A 26056-nucleotide genomic window follows, 5' to 3' on the forward strand; every position below is an offset into this window, starting at 1 on the left:
GCAGTTCAGACCCACTCAGTGGCTCTACGGCAGAAAGACTTGGTGATCTGCACCTGTAAAGATTACACCTGGTGATCTGCACCTGTAAAGATTACACCTGGTGATCTGCACCTGTAAAGATTACAGCCTAGAACAGAATATTAAATTCTCAGGGACTCCAGACTTCCTGGAGCCATGAAGGTTGGGTGAACCCCGGAATCTGTTGGCCTGAGATAATCTTTAAACCTTAAACCAAAAATATCCCCTAAAGTCTTCTTAAAACCAAACAATGGTTTAGCTTAGCTAGTAAAAAATGTATACCTTGAGCATTATGCTCTTTTAAGAGCCATCTATATGGAATCAAATTGACAACAGCAACTCAAAAGATTAGATAGGAATCTTAGGGGCAGTAAATTTATGTTCATGGAGGAGGAACAACTCAGAAAAGGAGAGTGAGAATGCACAACTTGAAGAATGTAATCGGTGTCCCTAAATGGCACGTGTGGAAACTGTCATATTGGTGTATATTTTGCTGTGTATATTCTCAATAGCAATAACAAAATAAATAAAATTATATTAAAAAAAAAAAAAAAGGATTACAGGCTAGAAAACCCTATGGGGCAGTTCTACTCTGTCATGTAGGTTTGGTGTGAGTCAAAAATAAACTCAACAGCCCAGAACAACAAAACTGACTTATTATTTGTACCTCTTTTTTTTTCTTTTTTAAGTCATTGCTCTAACATTAAAAATATAAAATTTTAATTCATCTGAAAAAAAAATTTTTTTTTTTGAAGCTACCTTCAAATATTACACTACATCATGCGTAGTACATGAACCTTTAACAGGATAAGTCCTAATTCCTCCCTTGCATCCTCTGTGCTATTGTTGGCTTCCAGTTTATTTTTACATGCTACAAACATATGATACATGGCTACTGTTTTTACTTCAGACAGCTTTTAGAGCAATGAAACATGTTAAAAGGTGAATCTTATTTCATCATCATTTATTCCATTTCTGATGTTCTGTATGTCTTTTTTAGATCCAAGTTTCTTGACTTTCATATTTCCTCTGCCTGAATAACCTGTTTGAACAGTTCTTGTAGTGTAAGTCTGTTAGCAATGAATTCTGTCAGTTTTGTTTGCCTGAAAAAGTCTTTATTCCCTCTTTCATTTTGAGAGATATTTCACTGGGTATAGAATTCTGTGTTGGCATTATTTTCTCCTTTTAACATTTTAACAGTGTTACTCCATTGCCTCTGGCTTGCATTGTTTCTGATGAAAAATCTTCTGTAATTCTTACCTTTGTAAGTAGCAGTGAGATTTTGCTGGTGCCCTGAAGATGAAAGTGTTTGTTGCCCTTTTCTCTACAGAATAAAATGCTGTTTTTTTAATTCTATAGAGGACAGCGGAGAAAGGGGTCTAACAGACTTTTGTGCCCCTCTGTATGTATGCCGTTTTCTTCCTTCAGATCTGTTCCACATCAGACACTTTCTTAGGGTTCTATCCAGTCTTTTCTGTGAGCGTACAGTATAGTTTATGGGGAGAGAGCCTGAAATTTCACTGTCCCACCAGCCCACATTTGACCTTCACGAATCCGTCATTTAATCTTTTAGCTGAACTCTTCCTGCCAGAATTTGGTTTCATCTATTTACCCCAGATGAGAAAACCATGGTGGCCTAGTGGTTAAGTGCTATGGCTGCTAACCGAAAGGTTGGCAGTTCGAATCTACCAGGCGCTCTTTGGAAACTCTATGGGGCAGTTCTATCCTGTCCTATAGGGTTGCTATGAGTCGGAATCTACTCAATGGCAATGGGTTTGGTTTTTGGTTTACCCCAGGTGAATGGGTGCTCCTCTCTGACTGCAGGTTCCTGGCTCTGCATTGATTTGGGGCAACATAGATGCTCTACACCCCATATTCCATTGGGATAAAAAAACAAATAATGAATTTATTTTGCCTAGCTCTTTTTTATTGTAAGGGTGGGAGCAATGCTGTTTCCAGTTTTCCATATTCCAGAGCAGAAATCAGAAGCCTTTTCAACTACTTTTTACTTTTAATGAAAATTTTGATAAATTTGATATGTTAGTGAGGATCTTCTGATGGCAAGTGATAGAAACCCAACTTAAAATTGGAAATATATTGTTTCACGTAACTGGGATACCCAAGTGTGGCTTTCACTTTAGACATAGCCGCCATATTCAAGGCAAACTGTGTTAATAAGACTGCCTTTTTATATCTCTCTTCTGTGTTTGTCTTTGCTTGATTCTGCGTGGCTTCATTCTTCATACAGTTTTCTTCTATGAAAGAAGCCAGAAGCCTAATATAATGACTCTGATAGAAATAACATGCTTTCCCTATCATCTGCATCTCAATCCTGTAGAATATGCAGAATTGCTGGCACCATTTGGGTCAAGTGCTTACCCTATATCAGTTATAGGGTTTGGAGGAGAGTGTCAAATATGATTGGCCCCACATAGATCAAGTTCCACCCTAGTGGCCTTGACACAGGCTGAGGCAGTACACCAGATGGATAGCCACAGCACCGTACTGTGCAGCTGGTTAGGTTTGAGGTAGAGAAATTTATACCAATGCGAACAATGTCCATGATGTGAGGTAGAGAAATCAAGTTTCAGAACAGCATAGATTATTAATCCAGTTTAAATAAAAGGGTTCACATATATATGCATGTGTGTATGCATGTACGTGTGTGTGTGCAGAAAAGGCTTGGAAGGATAACTCCTCCAACTGTGGCTAGGACTGGAAGTTAGATCAGAGTGGGAGGAATGACAGGAGCTTCCACTTTACATTTGATGAAATTCTGTATTATTTCATCTTTATGCTGTATGTGATCCTGCACTATTAGATATTTTTAAAGTGAACCTGTATTACTTTTTAATTAAAAAAAAAAAAAACATAAATTTTTGAAGTTTAGGTACCTAAAGCAGAAAACTTCAGTTATATGAAAAAAAATCACTGTACCAATCACCTCATTCCAATGTGATTAATAGAATGTTATTACAAACATAAAAACTTCAAGAGAGTATATAAATTAGTTATCCAGGTGGTACGTAGGTGGGTATGCTAGGAGAGAATTAAAAAAGAGATGGAAGAAAAACTGCCTTATAGCTGTTTATATTAGCACTATTTGTTTTTCTTGCTAAAATACTCTATGGGTGAAAGCAGCAGCAAAGTGGGGGATAGGAGGCTTATGAACTTGGCTCTCTCACTTCCTTCCTGAGGGCAGAACTTACCACTCAAAGGACTATAAAAAAAAAATCTTTGAGAGGGAGGAAGCCTTCCAAACACAGAATCCAGGAAGCTGCCTTTTCTTCACAGGGAAGAGAGTACTAAATAAAATCCAAAACAAAGATGAAAAAACTGTGCCATGTATAGAGTAATTAGTAAAGGCTAATACATGGAGTTTTAAGGATTAAGAAATTGAAAAGGAAGATAGAATGTGTGTATAAACTATATTATTTCTACCATTTCACTCCAGGTTAACAGAATAGAGGTCACCCTCTTTTTACTGGTTACTTTTATTATCTCCTGTTTCTTCCTTATTGAAGTTCACTCTTGCCTCCTTCTTCAATGACCCTTTGAGTTGGAATCAACTCAGTGGCAAGGGGTATAAGGATACAATACTCTTAGCCTATACCCCCACTGCCCAGCACACACACACATACGCATACAAGTGCAGATTACAGTTCATTCCTAGAGGTTTAGACTAGAGCCTTTTTGCTACGTCTTAGTAGATTATAAAATTTTAATGTGCAATGGTGACTTCATTTGCATTTATGGATGCACTAATTGGTTATGAAATATGAACCTAACTAATATTTTCTGTCTGTTGTGTTCTCCTAGGGGTCTAGATGCATAAGGTTGGCTAATCAAAGAATCAGGGCTCGTTAAATTTCCCTTCATTAGTACTGCCTTCATTTGCCTAAGTAGCCTGCCCCTGCTGGGTACTCATATCCTTGGATTATCCCTGTTTTCTCCTCTTGGTTACAACTTCCGAAACTGCACTTCACAGATGATGAACTATTACCCTGGCTCCTTGTTCCCTCCTTAGATTTTGGTCTCACTTAATGGTTTAATTTTCACTTTCCTGTTAGGTCATTCACATTTCTCTTTCTTGATATCCTCTGCCTGAATAATTCTGATATTTTCCTATTAAATATGGTGTTTGCTGAAATTTAGCATTGATACCTTTAGGTTAAACAAAATCTCTTTTATTATTAACTTGAAAGGGATTTTTATAAGTGCGTATTGAGTTAATTTTTCAACATCATTCGTGTGTCAGTGGAACTGATCATGTAGTTTCTCTATTTTGTGAGTTACGTGAACATTTTCCTAATATTAAACAATTATGAGAGGAACCAAATTTGATCATGGTGTATTTTTATACATTTATAGATTCATTTTTAAATATTTTATGGAGCATTTTTGTTCATAGCCAAGAACATCTGTATTTTGTTTCTCATTATCTTCTTGCCTAATTTTTGTGTAAAAAATAGCCTCATAGTAAAAATTGTGAAAATTTCCTTAAATGCACACTTAAAGCCATATTTTTCCATCTAGGAATTACCTTAGCTGTGTCTCGCTAATTTTGATTTGTACTACTGATTTTCATTGTCATTCATTTCCAAATATTCTCTAACATTTTATTATTTATTCTTAATTAATGGATAAAGCATAGATAATAATAATAATTGATTAACTGTTGTTTTTTTGCTCCTCTCTGTCATCTTTTGGTCTTGTCTTCTATTGAATCGAATGAATTTTAATCCCCTTTTTACCTCTTACCCGTTGCCGTTGAGTTGATTCCAACTCAGTGCTTTGGAAATTGATTATTGTGTTTCTAGTCCTTTAGTGCCGTTGCATAAAACTTATGGTCTCTGAACGAGCAGCATCAGTATCACCTAGAAAGTTACTAGAAATGCAAATTTGGGGGCCTCACCCCAGACCTATTAAATCAGCCCTCTGCGAGTAGGACCCAGCATCTTTATTTTACAAGTTCTGTAAGTGATTCTGATGCAAATTAAAGTTTGCAAGCATTAGCAGTTTAATGGTTGCTTTTAAATTCTTAATAAGCACACTTGATGTAACATAAAATTAATTAATTAAAATCTCTTTCCTCCTCCCAAACAATACAAGGACTTTATTCTAATTCCCCTACCCCATCTTCCGTACGTATGGTATCTAATACTTGATACCACCTTCAAATAGTAATTATGTTTATGATGGTTTTAATAAGTAATTCTCATATTTATATTCTAGCACTTTAGTCGTTTATTTTCTCGTCATTATTCTTATATTCATTTTTTTCTCCAGGGTTAAATTTCATTTTTACTGATATACATTCTTTAATTGTTCTTTCTGAAAATTCTGTGAGTAGTAAATTCTTTCAGTCTTTGTCCAAAAAGTTCATTTTTGGCCTGACATTGCTGGTTTTGAAGATTGAGGAAGGGGCCACAAGTCAAGGAATGTAGGTGGCTTCTAGAACCTGGAAAAGGCAAGGAAATGGATTCTCTCCTAGAATCTCCAGGGAGAGTTAAGCCCTGCTGACACTTTGATTTTAGCTCAGTGAACCCACATTCAGACTTCTGACCTCCAAAACTGTAAGATACTCCATTTGTGTTGTTGTAAGCCCTCCTTCCCAAAATGTTTAATTTTCTCTCACACTTAAATGATAGTGGAGTTGTGTCCAAATTCTGACTTGATATTATTTCCTAACACCTTGAAAACATTCTTTCACTGTCTTCTGGCATGTACTTTACTAATGAGAAGCCCACTATCCATGTGATTCCTTTGGAGGTGATCTTTAGGAAAGATTTTGATGTTATGCGTTTTCACTTCCACGTGCAGCCAGGTATGGGTTTCTCTTTATTTATCCTGTGCAGGTCTTGATGTGCTTCTTCCAACCCAAGGACTCATGCTTTCTCCAATTCTGAAAAATTCTGAGCCATTCACTCTTCAAATATTTCCTCTCCTCTTTCTCTCTATACTTTCCTTCTGGAACTCTAATTGGATGTACACTATATCTTCTTACTCTATTGTCTATGTTTTTTAGCCCCTCGTATTTTTTATTTTTTCATCTCTATGTGTTGTGTTCTAGGTAGTTTGTACCTTGCATTTCTCTAATTTTCTGTTTTGCTATAACTGATTTGTTTTTTAATCATTTCCTGGAGGTTTTATTTTAATTGTTTATTTTTCTACTTCTATATTATGTAAAAAAAAAAAAAATTTTTTTTTTTTTTTTATATTATGGTAGGGGCCCTGGTGGTACAGTGGTTAAGAGTTTGGCTGCTACCAAGAGGTCGATGTTTAAATTTATCAGGTGCTCCTTGGAAACCCTATGGGGCAGTGCCTGTCTGTCCTATAGGGTCACTATGAGTTGGAATCGACTCAGCGCCAATGGATTTGGTTACTTGATTTTGATGATCTGGTAGTTTTTCAAGTCCATTTGTTCATTTTTTTCTATGGTAGTCTTATTATTGAGTATTTTTTTTTCCTGTTGGATCTTTATTTATTTAGACTTTTTCATATTTTAGTATTACCTCAAATTCTTGAAATGCTAAATATCCTGTGTATTGCATCTGCTGACTTTTTCTCATTTTGCCCATTTCCCTATATTGCTTGTAATTTTATCATGAACTGAGCTTCAGCGGGATGTTGTTGTTTGTGTGTGTGTGTATGTCACATATGTTCTGATTGTGGAAATATCTCTGAATACTGTTTTTGCATTTACTTTTGCCATTCCACATTATTCCTTATGTTAATTTCCTGGTTTTGCATTCCTGCTCTACTAGAATAGCTTAAGTTTAAAACCCACTCCCCTGCATTACGTTGGCTTGAGGTTTTGGTGTATTGTGGGTGATTTTCCTCTATCCCACAGCAGGAAGAAGACAAACTTTCTTGCTTTTTCCCAGTACTGGTGGGTGGAATTTTTCTACTTTATTTTTTATGGATATAGCAACATTTTAAGTCTATTAAAACTCATGTCCCCAGCTCCTAGGGCCTGTGTCCATATTTGTGTTCTTGTGGAATAGTCAAGGTGTCAGTTCACACTTAGTATTCTCATTTTAAACTTTTTTTTTTTTTATGTGGTTCTAGGAAACCCTGGTGGCGTAATGGTTAAGTGCTATGAGTGCTAACCAAAGGGTCGGCAGTTCGAATCCGCCAGGTGCTCCTTGGGAACTCTGTGGGGCAGTTCTACTCTGTCCTATAGGGTCACTAGGAGTCGGAATCGACTTGACGGCACTGGGTTTGGTTATGTGGTTCTAACTGTTGGGTTTTTTTTTTTTTTTTGCTTCTTTTGAGTTTGTCTATTAATTAAAAATTTCTCACAACATTTTATAGTATTTATATAATTTTTGTACTGGGATGCTAGCCTTTTGTCATTACCTTGCTCCCTGAAACTTGTCAGTAGTTTGCTAAGCCTGATGTGTGCTGTTTAATGGTCCACCAACACACATTGTTTATTGAGGTAAAATATGTTTCTAACTTTCTGAGATTCACTCTAGTGACCAGTTATATGCCTGAATAACTCAAAAAATTTTATCTAATATTGTCATCCTCTATTTGACAATATTTATGCTTAAGTATAATATCTTAAAATTTAGTTTTCTGATATCCGTCATTCTATAAAAATGGTGCCCCGCATTTGAGACCTCAATAAATTTGCTTTTTCCATTTCTTCTTGAATGTTTTTCTATTCCCCACTTCACCACCTGTGCCTCAAAAAGTCCGATACATTTCCTCGACTCCTTTAGACTAGTTTTTAGTCCCTCAGCTGGACTCCTGCCTGAATTCATTAAAATGTTCTCCCATGAAACTCCAAGTTTCTTTCCATCTTGTCTACCTTCTTTCCAAGCATTCACGAGCCTCAGCTCCTTCAGTGATCCCTCTCTTTGAGTTCATTTCACCTTTATTTCAGCAGCTAATTTCTGTGATTCCCTTCAGAGTTGCATGCTCCTTCAAGTTCAAACACCAGTAATCTCAAGTGTGGTGTGAAGTTTACTGAAGTGTGTATCTTTCCACAAAGGAAATTACTTGAATCTGGCAACAAAATGCCAAAAATGCCAAGTGAAAGAACTAATCTGGGAAATTAGTTAAGGCTGTAGCAAGAGGAGAAAATGTATGATTGGGATTGAGAAGGGAAAAATGCACTTTTATTAAATGGGACAATATATGTTTAGCTCTCTAAGACAATGCCCAAATATAAAAGCATTCAATAAGTGGTTGGCTATTTCACCGGGGAGAAGGGTTTCCCAAAATAAAGATGGCACATGCTTTATTTCAGAATGTATTACAAGCAAATGTGTTGGGGTCATCTTTATTTGATGATATTTCTCTTAAAATTGTTTGTAGATGTACGCAGATTGGGTTTCCTATCTACAGCAGAGATAGAGCAGTGTATCTATGCCTAATTGAAAAGATATTTTCAAAATAGGTCATTAAAACGAGAGTATTTATGGTGTCTTTCCTTGGGAAACTGCCAAAATGACTCAGTTGTGACTTTCTTCATTCTTTTCACTGTTTTCAATGGGGGAAAAAAAAAAGCAAATAATTTTGCTTTCTTTGATAATCATACACAACTTCCTAAATTCTTGAAGTTTATTATGCAGTAATAGGGCTGAGATTTAAAGTCTTGGAAGTAGAACATTAGGAGTGAGATAATAAAAAGAGAGACCTCAAACTGTCTAAGGAGGTGGAAATAATAGCTGTATGAAACCTGCTTATATCTAGTCCAAATGGTATTTCTCCTTAAAGTACTTAAATTTAATGCTAAACTGCTATGTGGCTGTGTTTACTATAACGGTGCTGGTGTTGCTGTTTTCATACTCTTAAGCATGTCATTATTTTATACGCGATGGCCTAAGATGGTGCATGAAATGCCACTTCATACATGTTTTTCAATTATGGTCAATACTTAGGTTTCCTTTTGTACCAGAAATCATTTTTTGACACTTATGTAATTTTCATTCTTTCACTCGATTTCACCCTTGAAAAGAAAAGTGTAAAGGGGAAATAGGAAATTAAGTCTCTTTAACCTGAATCATGCCTCCCCAAATTGTTAAGAATAACATGTGTAAGTCAAATCAGTCTTTTTGGAGCTGTACATTCAAGAAGCACAGCTAACCCAGCCGCCTGCCTTTCAGAGAAACAGCCCCAGGACTTGAGTGTCACCAGGCTTGTTGGGTGGCATTGTGCTTTATTAATTGGATATTCATACTGAAGAGGGCATTCCAGGGTGGCTCATAGCACTTCATCACTGTGCACCTGGTAGGACAAGTCCCTGGTAGTGGCAGCAGTCACAATGCTTTGGTCATGTCCAAGCCTGTGATCCTGCCCCTCTGCTGTCAGCAGGAAGGCCTTTCCTCAGCTGCTGCACGTCAGGCAGGTTTTTCCTGTTGCTGTAGTTTGCCGGAAGGCCTGTGCCCTCACAGAGACATGGCAAGGTTTGATAGTAAAAATATCATTGACTGAGAATCAGGAGCTTAGACCTCTGGTTTCAAATGGACCAATAAATACCTTCTGACTTAAACAATCTAGTTAACCTATCGGACTGTGGCTTCCTCTTCTGAAAAATAAGAGGGGCTAGACTTGGTAATTTTCAATTTGTGTGTGGGGCAGGGCTCTAAATTTATCTGATTCTGAACTAAGTATATAGATATCCACTTGTCCTATCAGGTATTTATCAAACTGTTCCGTAGCACTTACTATTGCTCTGCACTGTTCTAAATACATCACTATAAGGAGGTACTGTTATTATCCCCGTTCTATAGACGCAAAAACTCATCAACAGAGGTGGAGCTGGGATTCAAACCCAGGCAGGGTGCTGTTAAGTCCAGAGTCTTAAGCATTACGCTGTGTTGGTATCTGTCTTGTCTCAGGACAGCTTTTTTTCTCGTGGACTTCATGGCGAGACTTTAATTATTGTGCTATATGTAAAGAACCAGCATTTGGGAGATTGGACTTCTCCAATGATTAAGAATAGCAGTCTATTTTGTAAGCTTCATATTAAAAATCTTTTACAAAGCACTTATTTTATTCTTTGCAATACTAGTGGGAGAAAAAATGAGGCAAAGGGAGACATAGGAAAAGAATGACGGTATCTGGGGCCTTCCTTGGCTGCAATTAGAGCATGAGCGTGCTTGTGTTTGGCCTCCTTAGATGTCTGATTGCTGGCTTTGCTTATGTGTAAATACAACTTGCTGTGCTAAGCAAAAAATAATTGTAATAGATTCATTTAATTGTAATGCAGCAAAGTTTAACTTGTTAGAGCTTTAAACTTGCAGATAAGGCTTTCCCTGGGGCTGCCTGTCTCGCTGTAGTTGCTATGCCTGGCCTACTTATCAGCTTTTTCAGAAGGTGCTTTAAAAGCCTCCCAGGATACAGTCATACACTGGAAGCTCAACAGGGACAGCCTTCTATAACCCGGGATTCATTTTTAGGGCATTTGGGGGCCATCCATCATCTAAGGCAATCTTGTTCATGCTTGTAATTTTCACCTAGGCATGAGTCACAAGGTTAATTCTCAATACCTGTTCTAAGGATTCTTAACAATGGGAAGACTAAGAGGGTTTCAAATCCAGAGATCTTGTCTGATAAAGTTTGGTTAGGCATAAATAAGCAAGTTAATAGAAGAGAGTCCCACCACCACATCTCAGGACTTTTGGTTTTGATGTACTCTAGAAATCATGTGTTTAAATGTCTTCTTTTATGTAATCGGCACCTTCCTCCTAGGATGGGGTTAATGGGGAGGATGAAAGGAAATGGTATTGGCTTTTAAAGGAAATCATATCTTTTAACAGAAATGAATCAAGAGTTTGAGCTGTGTTATAGCTGCCAGTCTCTCAGTCTATACAAGTCACCTATCAGCTGGCAAAAAACTAGGGGTAAATGACAGTTTTTTTGTGTGAACCTAAGACTTGGGAGTTCAAGCTGATAGAGTAAAATACTCTCTTCTCAATTGTCAGACTCTCAAAGGCCCTGGGGGCTATGGAATTCTATCCAGAATGGATTCAGGAGGCTCAAACCAACCCCAGGATTAAAACAAAGGTGGCCTTTCTCCAAGAATTTGGAAGCCAGCTGAGATCCACCCTCTGTGGTTGATGCAAGTGAGCAAGAGTAAAGAAGTGAAAAGCTATTAGCAAAACAAACACCTCTTTTCCTTCCCCAGCATTCGTGTTCTTACAGTTCCCTTTTCTTTTCTTTTCCCACTCTCCCTGTGTTCTCCCTACTTTCCCTGTTTCTTCAGTATCACCCCTCTGCCTCTCTCCTTGTCTCTCTCTCCCTCTGCCACTCTTCCTTCTCTTCTCTCTACCTGTAATTCTTCAGCTCTCAACTACAATTCATTGCTAGGTCTGCAACTAGAGTCCCCACTGGACACATGTAGACCCAAGGGACTCTATACATAACCAGATGCCTGTGACTTCTTAAGGATTCCACATGTTTGCTGTGACTTTGAAAGAAATCTTATCCTTGGTTTATCTCCTATCCTCTGTCCATCAATGTCTAATTCTACTTGGAAGTTTTCCTCCAAAACCAGGATATTGTGAGAATTGAGTAAGGCAAGAAAATGAGGGGAAGATTTGGAAAATATTCTAATTAATCTAATTTTTCCTTATTACACTTGAACAATTATTGAACAATTTAAAGTCACTCGTCTTTTGATGCTAAAATCGTAAGGTTGCCTTTTCACTGAAGAGCTAAATTATCTTGATTCCTTGAACCATTCTTTAATAACACTGTTTTCCAACTGACTTTTCATTATGGTCTTCTGATTTTCTGTGTCATATCTATCAGAGCCTACTTAAATATTCTATTTTTCTTCTCTTTTAACATCAGTGGTTTTGGTGAAGGTATTTTATTGTCTCATATACTAGTCAGCCTGGAAATAAACACTTCCTGCCCTTTGAAGTTTCCATTATTTATAAAGCATGTATGTGGATTTTTTTGAACCCTCCGGTAGAATACTTGCTTACCACATTTGGAAGTGGAAGCAGTAACACTTTGCATCTGGATTGATCAATCACTTCTTACTGCAAAGCAGAGATCCACAGCCAGAACACCCTGTCCTTCTCCATCCTTCTCAGCACATTCTCATGTATGCTCATTCTCACTCCACATATGTCCCTCCCTATCTCACCCCAGACCTCTTTTTTTTTTTTTGGTGCTGGCTTGTCTAGCAAATGTAACAGCTTCCGTATCCTATCTTGGCTTTCTAAAGTACATTTTAACTTGTAATTCAGTAGTATGGACTTAGTTTCTCCAGCAAGAGTACCTGAAGATGTAAGATGTAATAAATACACAAAAATCTCAACAATGTCAGTGATGATAGGTTTTTGTATGAATCTCTCTCTAAAAGACCCAATATGAAGGAGAGGATATCAAGTCGTGATTGTCCTTCCCCGAAAGATAGAGAGATCCGTCATCTTTACAGGGTGAAGTAATTAAATGAACACTTAGCCAGACAGGGTTTCTCCTGATCAGCCTGTTGTGGTTTTTAAGATATCACAAAACGTCTGCATCGCAGGTAGGACAAAGGGAGGGACGAGTGAAAGGGCAAGCACTGGTTTCACTGTGCTTGCCTGATACCGTGCTTTAAATGACCTTGATGCAGCTACCACAGTTGCTGTTGTCAGCTCTGACGAATCTTTCTTTTTTTTACTTTCAGCTTGGAGACCTGCTTCACAAGTTACAGTTCATCATGACATATGTGGCTCCTTGGCAGATGGCTTGGGGTTCTTCATTTCATGTGTTTGCTCAGCTGTTCGCAATCCCTCGTATCCTTTCTGCTCCTGTTTCCACCTGCAAGCTGAGATTCATGTTTTATAGATGCAAGCTTTTCATTGGACCCTGGCAATAAAAGATTTTAAGGTCTTTAAGATTACATTTTAATGGGAACGTGGGGAGGCACTTTGGATTCCCTTTAGGCTACTTAGCCTTAAAAGATGTTTCTTAATTTTAAACTCTTCCTGCTTCTTAATGCGTATTCAGGAGTTACTTTTATTTTGTGATCTTTCCATTTCCCATGCCCAGATATGCTCTAAGATATCCTGCCTTTTAAATGGGAAGTTCCTGCCAAAATGACTCAGTTGACTTATGCAAAATAGTGCAAATCAATTTGCAGTTATTAAACATTGAAGATAGGGTTGATGCATTCAATATAAATAATATTATAGATTATATAATATTATATTTGATATAATGTGCTTAGCATATACTTGAGTAATATTCAAAACTGAGAATTAGACAGAAACAGAATTGTCCAACTAGATTAAAAAGATCAATTTTGGTTTTGTTTTGTAGTTGCGTACATACAGACAGACACACACACATATATATATGACAGAGGGAACATGAGACTAATAAAATATTTTTTTGAGTCAGGCCTAAAATTTACCTACAAAAGATTTTCCTTTGCAGTGAATTTATACTTTTTAAGCATTCAGGGGCCACTTGCATCAAAATCTCTGGTGGAGATTGTTAAATAAGTAGATTACTGAGCTCGGGGCATACTTTCTAAATCAAAATTTCAGAGTGTAGGGTCCAAGAATCTACATCTTCACAAGCTTTCCTGGTGATTCTGGTGTCCACTTGTATGTGAGAGTTACAGTTCTAGGCTCTGGTATCCCAGTGTGGGTGCTATTAGCTAGTTGAAATGACTACTCGGAACTTACTTATATATGAAATTTACACAAGGCTGTTAAGTTAATTCATAAGGAATCACTGGGATCTGAACTTTGTGCACAGGGATAGAAACATACTTGGGATCATTATTAAGTGATAATATGCTCTAGTTTTTTTTTTTTTTTTAATGCTCTCCTCTGGGCTCATTTGTTTAAAAAAAAAAAAAAATTAAGCATACCAAGAGTGGGCCTCATAAGACGCATTGTTCCATGTCCCCATTCTTAGACCTGCAGTGATGTTTTTAAAGTTTTTCCAGGTTATATGGCAGAACAAGCTAAGAAAAAAAAAATATTTGCAGAAGCATGAGCTTGTACACTACACTTTTTTCTTTAACCACAGTCATTTGATCTAATGCCAGTAATTTTAGTTTTCCTAAACAGGCTCCTTTAAAAACAGAAACAGTAAGGTGAATGATTGAGGTGATTTTTATTTCTGACATGTGTCTAAGGTTCCCTACCCAGGATTTAAAACATGTTTGTTAAATGAAAATTATTAGTTTAATGCAGATTTGTGGTTGAAGGAGTTGCACTAAGAATTTTAAGACTTAAAGTTATGATTCCCTATTTTACCATAACTTGGTCTCATGCGTATCTGTAGCGTTCACTGTTGATGTTAATGCCTTGTTAGGTAAGTTCAGTAATACTAATCACTCCTTGTAGTTTCCCCGCTGAATTAAGAGCATTCTCGGAGTCATAACCACCAACTGCCAGACCTATATGCACGTTAAGAGCTCACACACTGGCACGTAATATTTGGCTCTTAGTATCATTTCCTGTAAGAATAAAAGCAGCATTAGCATCTATTTCAGACTGCATACACTCTGGATAGCATCTCAGTACTTTGATGATGGTAGACTCATTCTCTTAAGAAATTGAACACATCTGCGACGTGGATTTTATTGAGTGATTGGTCATTCCATTTTAAAACAGTCAACCCCTCTGCTTTGTTCCTGACCCTGTTAATGACATCCACTTCCTCCCTTCTACTAGGATACAAAGGCTTACGATCCACCCCCGTGGAGCCTGACCAGTGCAGTTGTGCCACAGCTAAGAAGGCCTTTACCCCACCCTGCCGTTACCCATACAAGCTTCCCGTTCTTGAACAGTAGATATTTGCTACTTGGAGTCCAATATCACATCACTCAGACTATAATGAGATAAGTAGTTGAGTAAACTGGATTTACAGATCATCAAGACAAAGCTATCAGGCTCCTAAATGCCGGCCCTGGCTCTTGAGTAATTTTGAAATGTTAATTATTTTATCACTCTATTAAGGAACTCTGAGCTCCATCCTGGCTTTGAGAAGGGACTAATTTTCTCTGTTTTGGAATTGAATTAGCTTTCTGGCCAGCAGGGCACTGTTTAGTAAATTGCTTTTTCAGTATGAGCATGTTTTCTCCCTCAGTAGCCTCTGCTAGTTTCTGAGCTTGTAACCTCCAGGGAAAGATGGGAATGCTCACCCTTTTAGTATTCGTAGAGATGGAGCAAGACCATTGTCTTCTAATAAGTAAGAAGACTTAGATTATCTCTGTGAATGGCCCACATGAGGAAGGCCGCTTTCTGCTTGGTATATCTTCCTGTGCTTCTAATGATTTTTTTTTTTTTAATTTTAATTATTGATGTTGATATTTTTTCATTTAAAATGTACTCAAACCTGAATTAAAAAAAAGAATTTATTGTGCTTTAAGTGAAGGTTTACAAATCAAGTCAGTCTCTCAAACAAAAATTTATATACACCTTGCTATATACTCCTAGCTGCTCTCCTCCCTCCCTCCACTCTCTCTTTTTGTGTCTATTTGGTCAGCTTCTGACCCCCTCTGCCCTCTAATCTCCCCTCCAGATAGGAACTGCCCACGTAGTCTCATGTGCCTACTTGGTCCAAGGAGCTCACTCCTCACCAGTATCATTTACTATCCCATAGTCCAGTCTAATCCCTGTCTGAAGAATTGGCTTTGGGAATGGTTCCTGTCTTGGGCTAACAGAAGGTCTGGGGACCACGACCTCTGGGGTCCTTCTTGTCTCAATCAAATCTGAAGCTTTTAAAAGTGTCACAATCAACCTCTTAGGCTAACCTCTTACCAAGAGAAATAAAAGGGCTTAAGGGGCCTCCTTCTCAACAATGATTAACCATAATCTTTCATATATGCCAAGAGCATGCTCTGTCTTCCCTAAATAAAATAGCCTCTGAGGCCATCCATCATTTCTGCTCTGACCTATTAAATCTCATTTCCTTTACTACCACACTGAACATTATCTGTAGGCTAGTAGTGTTTTCCTCATTTGTTTCTTAGTCTTAATTTCAGGATAATTGTTTCTGGCACTTAAAAAATATACAGCATATTGAAGAAAACTACACATACAAGGGAAAGATTAGTCCAAAGGACTAATGGACCACATCTACCACGGCCTCCACCAGACTGAGTTCAGTACAACTAGATGGTGCCCAGCTACCAACACTAACTGCTCTGACAGGGGTCACAATAGAGGGTCCTGGACATAGCTGGAGAAAAATGTAGAACAAAATTCTAACTCACACACACACAAAAAAGACCAGACTTACTGGCCTGACAGAGACTGGAGAAACCCTAAGAGAATGGCCTCTGGACAGGTGTATAAAACAAAATGAGACTAAAGGGGCACACCAGCCCAGGGGCAAAGACTCGAAGGCAGGAGGGAAATATATATATATAATATATATATAAAAAAAATTTTTTTTATAGTATATATACTATATATATAAAAAAATATATTACATATATATTATATATATATATACAGCTTAATCTTGGGGGAACTTTTAGAATTGAAAAGAAAAACAAGCCAGACCCTCTAACATCCCCCAGCCCTGACTCCATCTTGTTTTGACCTGGCTCATCTACCAGCTGCACAGCACACACTAGATCACCTGATACTTTGAACTTACCTCTTCCTCCTACCTTCTCTCAACTCCTCCCTTCAGAGAACACCCTCTCTGACCCGACTCTGCCTTCTAACTTTTCTTCAGTACAGTTTCTCAGTGCCGTCTCTCATGCAGTTCTCTTTCTTCCAGTGACGAGGGACAGGGCTAATTTGGTGTGGTTTTTGGCCTAGGAATTTAGGTATTTACAGTGTTCAGGTGAAAAGAAAACTGATGGGTGGTCGTAGATGTCACAGTAGTGTATTATTCTGTAGTTCTCCGTTTGAACCTAGGTCAAAACAATAGAATTGGATTGAAACTGTATCACGGTAGAAATCTTTTTGAAACCTAAACAGTTCAACCCTGGAATGAATTACTGATGGAGGATGGGTCATTTAACTCCTGAATATGTTTGGGCGTGAATAGCAGGTGGACAAATGACATAGTTACCCCTGAAGCAAAAATCTGAGCTTAAACCTACATGAAGGGAGGGAAAGGCTCACCCATTTTTCTATTTTCCATATAAGTGAAGCTATTAAGGAAGCCGTACCCCAACCACTTCCCTTATTGTATAACTTGAAGCCATGTCAGTGACAATATGTTCAAGCACTCAGAAACCTGAGTGTTTAATAATGAGATCATCTGCCTGTGTGTGCCAGGGATTTATTTTTCACTTTCTGCCAGAACCTTCTGAACATAGCTAAAGAAATAAGATGCCCATTGGTCCAACAGGGAGAAAGATGCACTTGACCCCTTCCAGGTGGGACGGTCAACTTTGCAGTACATTGGACCAGATTTGTAGTAGAATAATCCACATCCTCACCCCGTCGGATAAGGAGTGGTGTTCATGTGTGTGACCTGGGCAGTCTGGCCCTCTGCAGACCTCTGCCGTCCCCATGGATTCTCGCTCTCAGTTCCCTCTTGCTCTTCCAACTCCCGGTACCACCATAACCCACAACACAGTGAAGTGGGCATGATGAACAGCTGAGCAAAGTTCTCTAATGGTGCAGAGAGAGACTGGGGAGGGACCAGGCCAGTACAGAAGACGGCTGCATCCGGCACCTCCCCTAGATTTCTAGAGAGCCGCAGGGTCTAAGCCAAAAAGTCACAGCCAAACTATTTTCAGTGTTGAGCAATTACATTTCTGATCAGCCAGGTATGAGAGACTGAGGCAAGCCAGTGAGAAACCCATGAAGACTGCTAAAGGCTCGGTAAAAAAAAATGCTGCAATTTCATGGGTATAAGTTTTTAGCTTATAAACCAGGAATGACCTGAATTGAGCTATTGATGTTCAATATATGATAAACAATATACATTTTTGAATAATAGAAAAATGCTCTTGATAAAACAGAGATGATACCTTCCAAAACAATGCTGTTTGTTTATTTTAAGAAGTGTCATTTCATTTTAATTATTTATAAAACTATTTAGTACTTTAGTAAATGTGCCACAGTGTGTTTTGTTCAGTTAATGATAACTTAGTACAAAGAAACTGTTCTTTTCACTCCTTAGGTATTAAATCTGTGCCACGAATCATACTGAGACCGCTGGGATTTTTATGAGAGTCATTTGATTTACATGGTGTTGAGATGAGACTTAGCAGGATGCTACTGAAAGTTTTATATTTCTAAATATGTACATAGAGAGATTAAGTGTATATCCTTCTTTCTTTCCTGGGTGAGGAAATGGCTTAAATGAAGGTAGTCAAAGCTGGAATAATATTTAAAAAGATAACAATGAAAAAAAATCTTTTTTTGCCTTAACACAAAATTCTCAGATTCTGCAATGCTTTTCTTTCAAACGATTGCCACCTCAATCTTTTCTGCTCCATTAAGCCCATTTCTTGGGAGTGTCATCTTCATCACATCATATGTCAGGCCAGTCAAATTCTGGGAGAAAAACTACAAGTAAGATCCTAAAGTCAATTCTAACTTCCTTTGCTCAGGTTTGTGCTTTTCCTTCCTCCACTGCAAGGTTCCTGGTTCGATGCTGGGCCCTGCTGTGGAGCATGGCCACACTGTCCTCCTGATGATGCTCCACATTCATTGCCTTGCTTAGTACTGTGGTCTGAGGGCTTGGGACCAAATATGACTGTTTGCAAATTGACAACTGAATATCAGTCCTCCATGTATGTCAGAGTAGGACTGTGCTCCATAGGGTTTTTAATGGCTGTGACTTTTTCAAAATTAGATTGCCAGGACTTCCTTTCAAGGCACTTCTGGGTGGACCCAACCTCCAACCTTTTGGTTAGCCATTGAGCACATTAATCATTTGTACAACGCAAGGTATTGTTATTATCTGAATGCTCTGCTTAGAAGGCCGGCCCCCACCTTTACCGTTGCTATCAGGCATTTATCAGGATTAAGTCACTAGCATCCCGGCAAGCTCACATTTGGAGGTGCCCTGGGTAAAACTACCTGAGCCTGAGTGCCCCTGAAAGCCCCTGGTGGGGGGGTCAAAAGAAGGTGGGGCATCTCCTGTTCCTTGCAGGTTTGTCACCTGCTAAGAGAGATGTATTTTTTTTTTTTGCAGTAAAAGTAAATTTGAAATTTACACAAAAACAACAGTTCCCTTTTGCATTTGTCTAAAGAGATATCGTGCATGTTTACAAAGTCAGAGAGTAGAAGAAATTTACCAGCATTGGCTTGCCTTTCAGCTTTTTTAGGAGAACACAATTTTGGGAACCTTTATGGGGTCGCTATGAGTTGGAATTGACTTGGCAGTAACGAGTTTATGGAACTCTGAAAGTCATGCCCCTGGAAGGTACAAAAAACTAAACAAAAAAAAACATCTTTCTCCCATGGCACAACTGGTGGATTCAAACTGCCTACATTTCATTTAGCAGCTGAGTGCTTAACCACTGCACCACCAGGACTCTTTAACTCTGGAAAGGACAAAAGCTTGTAAATAAGAGGAATGATATTTCCTCATAATTTTAACTGTGCAGGGAAGGAATGTGCAAAATATTTTAAAGCGGACCCTCAGTACAAAAGATTTCTTTTATCTCTTATTCTCAGATAAGTTAGGAATCAGACTTACAGGCATGAGAGGATTTGATATAAGGAAAACACTTCCTGGTTGAGCTGTAAAGGATTTTAAGTAACACCAATAGAAAGGGAAATGGAGAAGTCTTTGAGGGGAGGTTTTATGTGTTTTGTTATTTTGCTTCCTCACTTCCAATACTCAGCCACAATTCCAGGGTGCAGTATTTTGAATTGTTGGTTTATGGAGTTACTTAAAAGTATGGGCTTCTGAAACAGGAATTATGTTTCTTTACTCAGTTTCACAAAGAGCTGATTCTGTTGTGGTCCATTATTTTCAGCAATAAATAACACCATCTAGTACTATGTGTTAAGGAGCCCTGGAGGCACAGTGGTTACGCACTCGGTTGCTAACTGAAAAGTTGGCTGTTCGAACCCACCAGCTGCTCTGTGGGAGAAAAATGTGGCAGTCTGCTTCCATAAAGATTACAGCCTTGAAAACCCTATGGGGCAGTTCTGCTCTGTCCTATAGGGTCACTATGAGTCAGAATCGACCATCATTACTGATGTTAGATGGATCTTGGCTGAAAGCAGAGAATACCAGAAAGATGTTTACCTGTATTTTATTGACTATGCAAAAGCATTTGACTGTGTGGATCATAACAAGTTATGGATAACATTTCAAAGAATGGGAATTCCAAAACACTTAACTGTAGTCATGAGGAAACTGTACATAGACCAAGAGGCAGTCATTCGAACAGAACAAGAGAATACTGCATGGTTTAAAATCAGGAAAGGTGTGCATCAGGGTTGTATTCTTTCACCATATTTATTCAATCTGTATGCTGAGCAAATAATCAGAGAAGTTGGACCATATGAAGAAGAAAGTGGCATGAGGATTGGAGAAAGACTAATTTAACAACTTACGATATGCAGATGACACGACCTTGCTTGCTGACAGTAAGGAGGACTTGAAGCACTTACTGATGAAGACCAAAGAATACAGCCTTCAATATGAATTACACCTCACCATTAAAAAAACAAAAACCCTCACAACTGGACCGATAAGCAGCATGTTGATAAATGGAGAAAATATTGAAGTTGTCAAGGATTTCATTTTACTTGGATCCACAATCAGCACCCATGGAAGCCGCAGTCAAACCAGATGATGTATTCCATTGGGCATATCTGCTATAAAAGACCTCCTTCAAGTGTTAAAAAGCAAAGATGTCATTTTGAGGACTAAGGTGCACCTGACCCAAGCCTGGTATTTTCAATCACCTCATATGCATGTGAAATCTAGATGATGAATAAGGAAGACTGAAATAGATTGATGCCTTTGAGTTATGATGTCAGCAAAGAATATTGAGTATACCATGGACTGCCAGAAATAAAAACAAATCTGTCTTGGACGAAGTACAGACAGAATACTCCTTAGAGGAAAGCATGGTGAGACTTTGTCTCACATACTTTGGACATGTTATCAGAAGGGCCCAGTCCCTGAAGAAGGACATGATACTTGGTAAAGTAGAAGGTCAGTGAAAAAGGAAGACCCTTTACAAGATGGACTGACACAGTGACTGCAACAACAGGCTCAAACATAGCAACGATTGTGAGGACGGCACAGGACTGGGCAGCATTTCCCTCTGTTGTACCTAGGGTTGCTATGAGTTGGAACAGACTTGATGGCACCTAACAACAACAACATAAGTGGGGTTGGGGCCTTAACTTGGTTAGCCTTTTCCTGGGTTGGAAGAATGGGGACAGCAGGGTCTGGGAGGCATGTAGAAGGGTGTCCCACTCTTTGCTGGGATGCTCGTTACCAGGAGCCAGGTTGGAGAAAGCTTTTAGTTCCTCTGGGGAAAATAAATTCTTGATGCAAAACCCAGTTTGCTGCAGATCTGTTGCTCTGTTAAGGCATCAGGATAGAGTCTCATTGTCCGTCTGTTTAAAAGATCAGTGGATAGAAATTAGGGCAGTGAAGTAGTGGTGAATTCCAGGAAAGGAAATGGCAAGAAACCTCATCTGGATCCCTGCAAACACTCTGGAAAGCTTAGTCTATCTATTTTAAGCTGTAGCTTTTTTTTTTCAATATTAATGATTAATGATTTCTGGGAGACCCTGGGTGGTCAACTACTAGCAGCAAGATTGGCTTTTGGGACCCACTCAGAGCCACTTTGAAAGACAGGCCTAGAGATCTGCTTCTGAAAGGTCACAACCTTGAAAACCTAGGGAGCAGTTCTGCTCTGCACACGTAGGGTGGCCTTGAGACAGAGTAGACTCCATGGCAACCAGCGACAACAGTGATTTCTAGTTGTCTTACTTGAGAGTTTATGTGCAGTCATTCCTATTACCTTCTTTTCAAAGGAGCAGTCAGGTTAGTGTAATTGATCGTGTTTCATTTCTTTACTAGTTATTTCATCACTTTAAAAAGGTCTGCTAACAAGATGCTTTCATCCGGAGTTTTCACTAGCACATCTCGCCCAGTGCACTGCCACTGCCCAATGGGGGCTATGGAGGCTCCCCACAGTCCCCTGCCTGGCTGTCCTCTTCCCTTCCTTCTCCACCACTGCTTCTGCACTCTTCAGTCCCACCGTTTTTATTTCAGGTCTTTTAAAGCTGCCTTTGGGGTTTGCAGGTCTCTAGTGAGCCCCGCATTGTAACTAAACCATTTTAATACTCTAGGGAATTGATAAATAAATCACCAGCTCTCTGGCTAGTTTGTTTTTTCCCAGGCTGGCCTGTCTTGGAATCTGCAGGATCCCTGTTCCCCCACTCAGCGCCTCACTGTGGGCAAACTGTAAATGTGTCCTTCTTGCTGGCCTTGCTTCATTAGCCTCTTCACCAGCTTTCTCTCTGGTCTCTCCCCCACACGTAGCTCCAGGTTAGCTAGCTCCCTAAAACACAGCTCTCATCATGGCACTCTTCCCATCAACCACCTGTGATGGCCCCTCACTGTTTGTGGAGCCATGAGAAATGTGACATATACCAGCACTGTCCAATTAAAAGTTCAGCCAGGATGGAAACATTCTATACCTGTGCTATCCAGTATGGAGCCACTGGCCACATGGGGACTATTGAGCACTTGAAATGTGGCTAATGTGACCCAGGCACTGAATTTTTAACTCTATTTAATTTTGATTAATTTAAATTTGGAGCCCTGGTGGCACAGTGGAAATATAAATTGCCACATATGGCTAGAGGCTACCATATTGGACAGCACAGATATAAACCCTCCTCATTTTTTTTTATTAAATTTTATTAAGCTTCAAGTGAACATTTACAAATCCAATCAGTCTGTCGCATATAAGTTTACATACATCTTACTCCGTACTCCCACTTGCTCTCCCCCTATTGAGTCAGCCGTTTCAGTCTCTCCTTTCGTGACAATTTTGCCAGCTTCCCTCTCTCTCTGTCCTCCCATCCCCTTTCCAGACAAGAGTTGCCAACACACTCTCAAGTGACCACCTGATATAATTAGCTCACTCTTCATCAGCATCTCTCTCCCACCCGCTGACCAGTCCCTTTCATGTCTGATGAGTTGTCTTCGGGGATGGTTCCCATCCTGTGCCAACAGAAGGTCTGGGGAGCATGGCTGCCGGGATTCCTGTACTCTCGGTCATACCATTAAGTATGGTCTTTTTATGAGAATTTGGGGTCTGCATCCCACTGATCTCCCGCTCCCTCAGGAGTTCTCTGTTGTGCTCCCTGTCAGGGCAGTCATCGATTGTGGCCGGGCACCAACTAGTTCTTCTGGTCTCAGGATGATGTAGGTCTCTGGTTCATGTGGCCCTTTCTGTCTCTTGGGCTCTTAGTTGTCGTGTGACCTTGGTGTTCTTCATTTTCCTTTGCTCCAGGTGGGTTGAGACCAATTGCTGCATCTTAGATGGCCGCTTGTTAGCATTTAAGACCCCAGACGCCACATTTCAAAGTGGGATGCAGAATGTTTTCATACTAGAATTATTTTGCCAATTGACTTAGAAGTCCCCTTAAACCATGTTCCCCAGACCCCCGCCCTTGCTCCGCTGACCTTTGAAGCACTCATTTTATCCCGGAAGCTTCTTTGCTTTTGGTCCAGTCCAATTGAGCTGACCTTCCATGTATTGAGTGTTGTCTTTCCCTTCAACCAAAGCAATTCTTATCTACTGATTAATCAATAAAAAACCCTCTCCTTCCCTCCCTCCCTCCCCGCTTCATAACCACAAAAGTATGTGTTCTTCTCAGTTTTTACTATTTCTCAAGATCTTATAATAGTGGTCTTATACAATATTTGTTCTTTTGCCTCTGACTAATTTCGCTCAGCATAATGCCTTCCAGGTTCCTCCATGTTATGAAATGTTTCACAGATTCGTCACTGTTCTTTATCGATGCATAGTATTCCATTGTGTGAATATACCACAATTTATTTACCCATTCATCCATTGATGGACACCTTGGTTGCTTCCAGCTTTTTGCTATTGCAAACAGAGCTGCAATAAACATGGGTGTGCATATATCTGTTTGTGTGAAGGCTCTTATTTCTCTAGGGTATATTCCGAGGAGTGGGATTTCTGGGTTGTATGGTAGTTCTATTTCTAACTTTTTAAGAAAACGCCAGATAGATTTCCAAAGTGGTTGTACCATTTTACATTCCCACCAGCAGTGTAGAAGTGTTTCAATCTCTCCACAGCCTCTCCAACATTTATTATTTTGTGTTTTTTGGATTAATGCCAGCCTTGTTGGTGTGAGATGGAATCTCATCGTAGTTTTAATTTGCATTTCTCTAATGGCTAATGATCGAGAGCATTTTCTCATGTATCTGTTGGCTGCCTGAATATCTTCTTTAGTGAAATGTGTGTTCATATCCTTTGCCCACTTCTTGATTGGGTTGTTTGTCTTTTTGTGGTTGAGTTTTGACAGAATCATGTAGATTTTAGAGATCAGGCGCTGATCTGAGATGTCATAGCTGAAAATTCTTTCCCAGTCTGTAGGTGGTCTTTTTACTCTTTTGGTGAAGTCTTTAGATGAGCATAGGTGTTTGATTTTTAGGAGCTCCCAGTTATCGGGTTTCTCTTCATCATTTTTGGTAATGTTTTGTATTCTGTTTATACCTTGTATTAGGGCTCCTAGGGTTGTCCCTATTTTTTCTTCCATGATCTTTATTGTTTTAGTCTTTATGTTTAGGTCTTTGATCCACTTGGAGTTAGTTTTTGTGCATGGTGTGAGGTATGGGTCCTGTTTCATTCTTTTGCAAATGGATATCCAGTTATGCCAGCACCATTTGTTAAAAAGACTATCTTTTCCCCAATTAACTGACACTGGTTCTTTGTCAAATATCAGCTGCTCATACGTGGATGGATTTATATCTGGGTTCTCAATTCTGTTCCATTGGTCTATGTGTCTGTTGTTGTACCAGTACCAGGCTGTTTTGACTACTGTGGCTGTATAATAGGTTCTGAAATCAGGTAGAGTGAGGCCTCCCACTTTCTTCTTCTTTTTCAGTAATGCTTTGCTTATCCGGGGCTTCTTTCCCTTCCATATGAAATTGGTGATTTGTTTCTCTATCCCCTTAAAATATGACATTGGAATTTGGATCGGAAGTGCATTGTATGTATAGATGGCTTTTGGTAGAATAGACATTTTTACTATGTTAAGTCTTCCTGTCCATGAGCAAGGTATGTTTTTCCACTTAAGTATGTCCTTTTGAATTTCTTGTAGTAGAGCTTTGTAGTTTTCTTTGTATAGGTCTTTTACATCCTTGGTAAGATTTATTCCTAAGTATTTTATCTTCTTGGGGGCTACTGTGAATGGTATTGATTTGGTTATTTCCTCTTCGGTGTTCTTTTTGTTGATGTAGAGGAATCCAAGTGATTTTTGTATGTTTATTTTATAACCTGAGACTCTGCCAAACTCTTCTATTAGTTTCAGTAGTTTTCTGGAGGATTCCTTAGGGTTTTCTGTGTATAAGATCATGTCATCTGCAAATAGTGATAACTTTACTTCCTCCTTGCCAATCCGGATACCCTTTATTTCTTTGTCTAGCCTAATTGCCCTGGCTAGGACTTCAAGTACAATGTTGAATAAGAGTGGTGATAAAGGGCATCCTTGTCTGGTTCCCGTTCTCAGGGGAAATGCTTTCAGGTTCTCTCCATTTAGAGTGATATTGGCTGTTGGCTTTGCATAGATGCCCTATATTATGTTGAGGAATTTTCCTTCAATTCCTATTTTGGTAAGAGTTTTTATCATAAATGGGTGTTGGACTTTGACAAATGCCTTTTCTGCATCAATTGATAAGATCATGTGGTTTTTATCTTTTGTTTTATTTATGTGATGGATTACATTAATGGTTTTTCTGATATTAAACCAGACTTGCATACCTGGTATAAACCCCACTTGATCAGGGTGAATTATTTTTTTGATGTGTTGTTGGATTCTATTGGCTAGAATTTTGTTGAGGATTTTTGCATCTATGTTCATGAGGGATATAGGTCTATAATTTTCTTTTTTTGTAATGTCTTTACCTGGTT

General features: G+C 38.9%; 1 protein-coding gene across 2 annotated transcripts in view; it reads left to right on the top strand.

Moving 5' to 3' along the window:
- PCNX2 (pecanex 2) overlaps positions 1-26056 on the top strand; it is a 360390-nt gene that overhangs the window by 204194 nt on the left and 130140 nt on the right. For both annotated transcript variants that reach the window (XM_049868166.1, XM_049868167.1), the window contains exons 22-23: positions 12659-12767; positions 18347-18476. In XM_049868166.1, the coding sequence (XP_049724123.1) occupies positions 12659-12767; positions 18347-18476 (239 nt within the window). The remainder of the gene's footprint in view (positions 1-12658; positions 12768-18346; positions 18477-26056) is intronic.

This window comes from Elephas maximus, chromosome 24 (assembly GCF_024166365.1).
Source record: "Elephas maximus indicus isolate mEleMax1 chromosome 24, mEleMax1 primary haplotype, whole genome shotgun sequence".
Classification (NCBI taxonomy): domain Eukaryota; kingdom Metazoa; phylum Chordata; class Mammalia; order Proboscidea; family Elephantidae; genus Elephas; species Elephas maximus.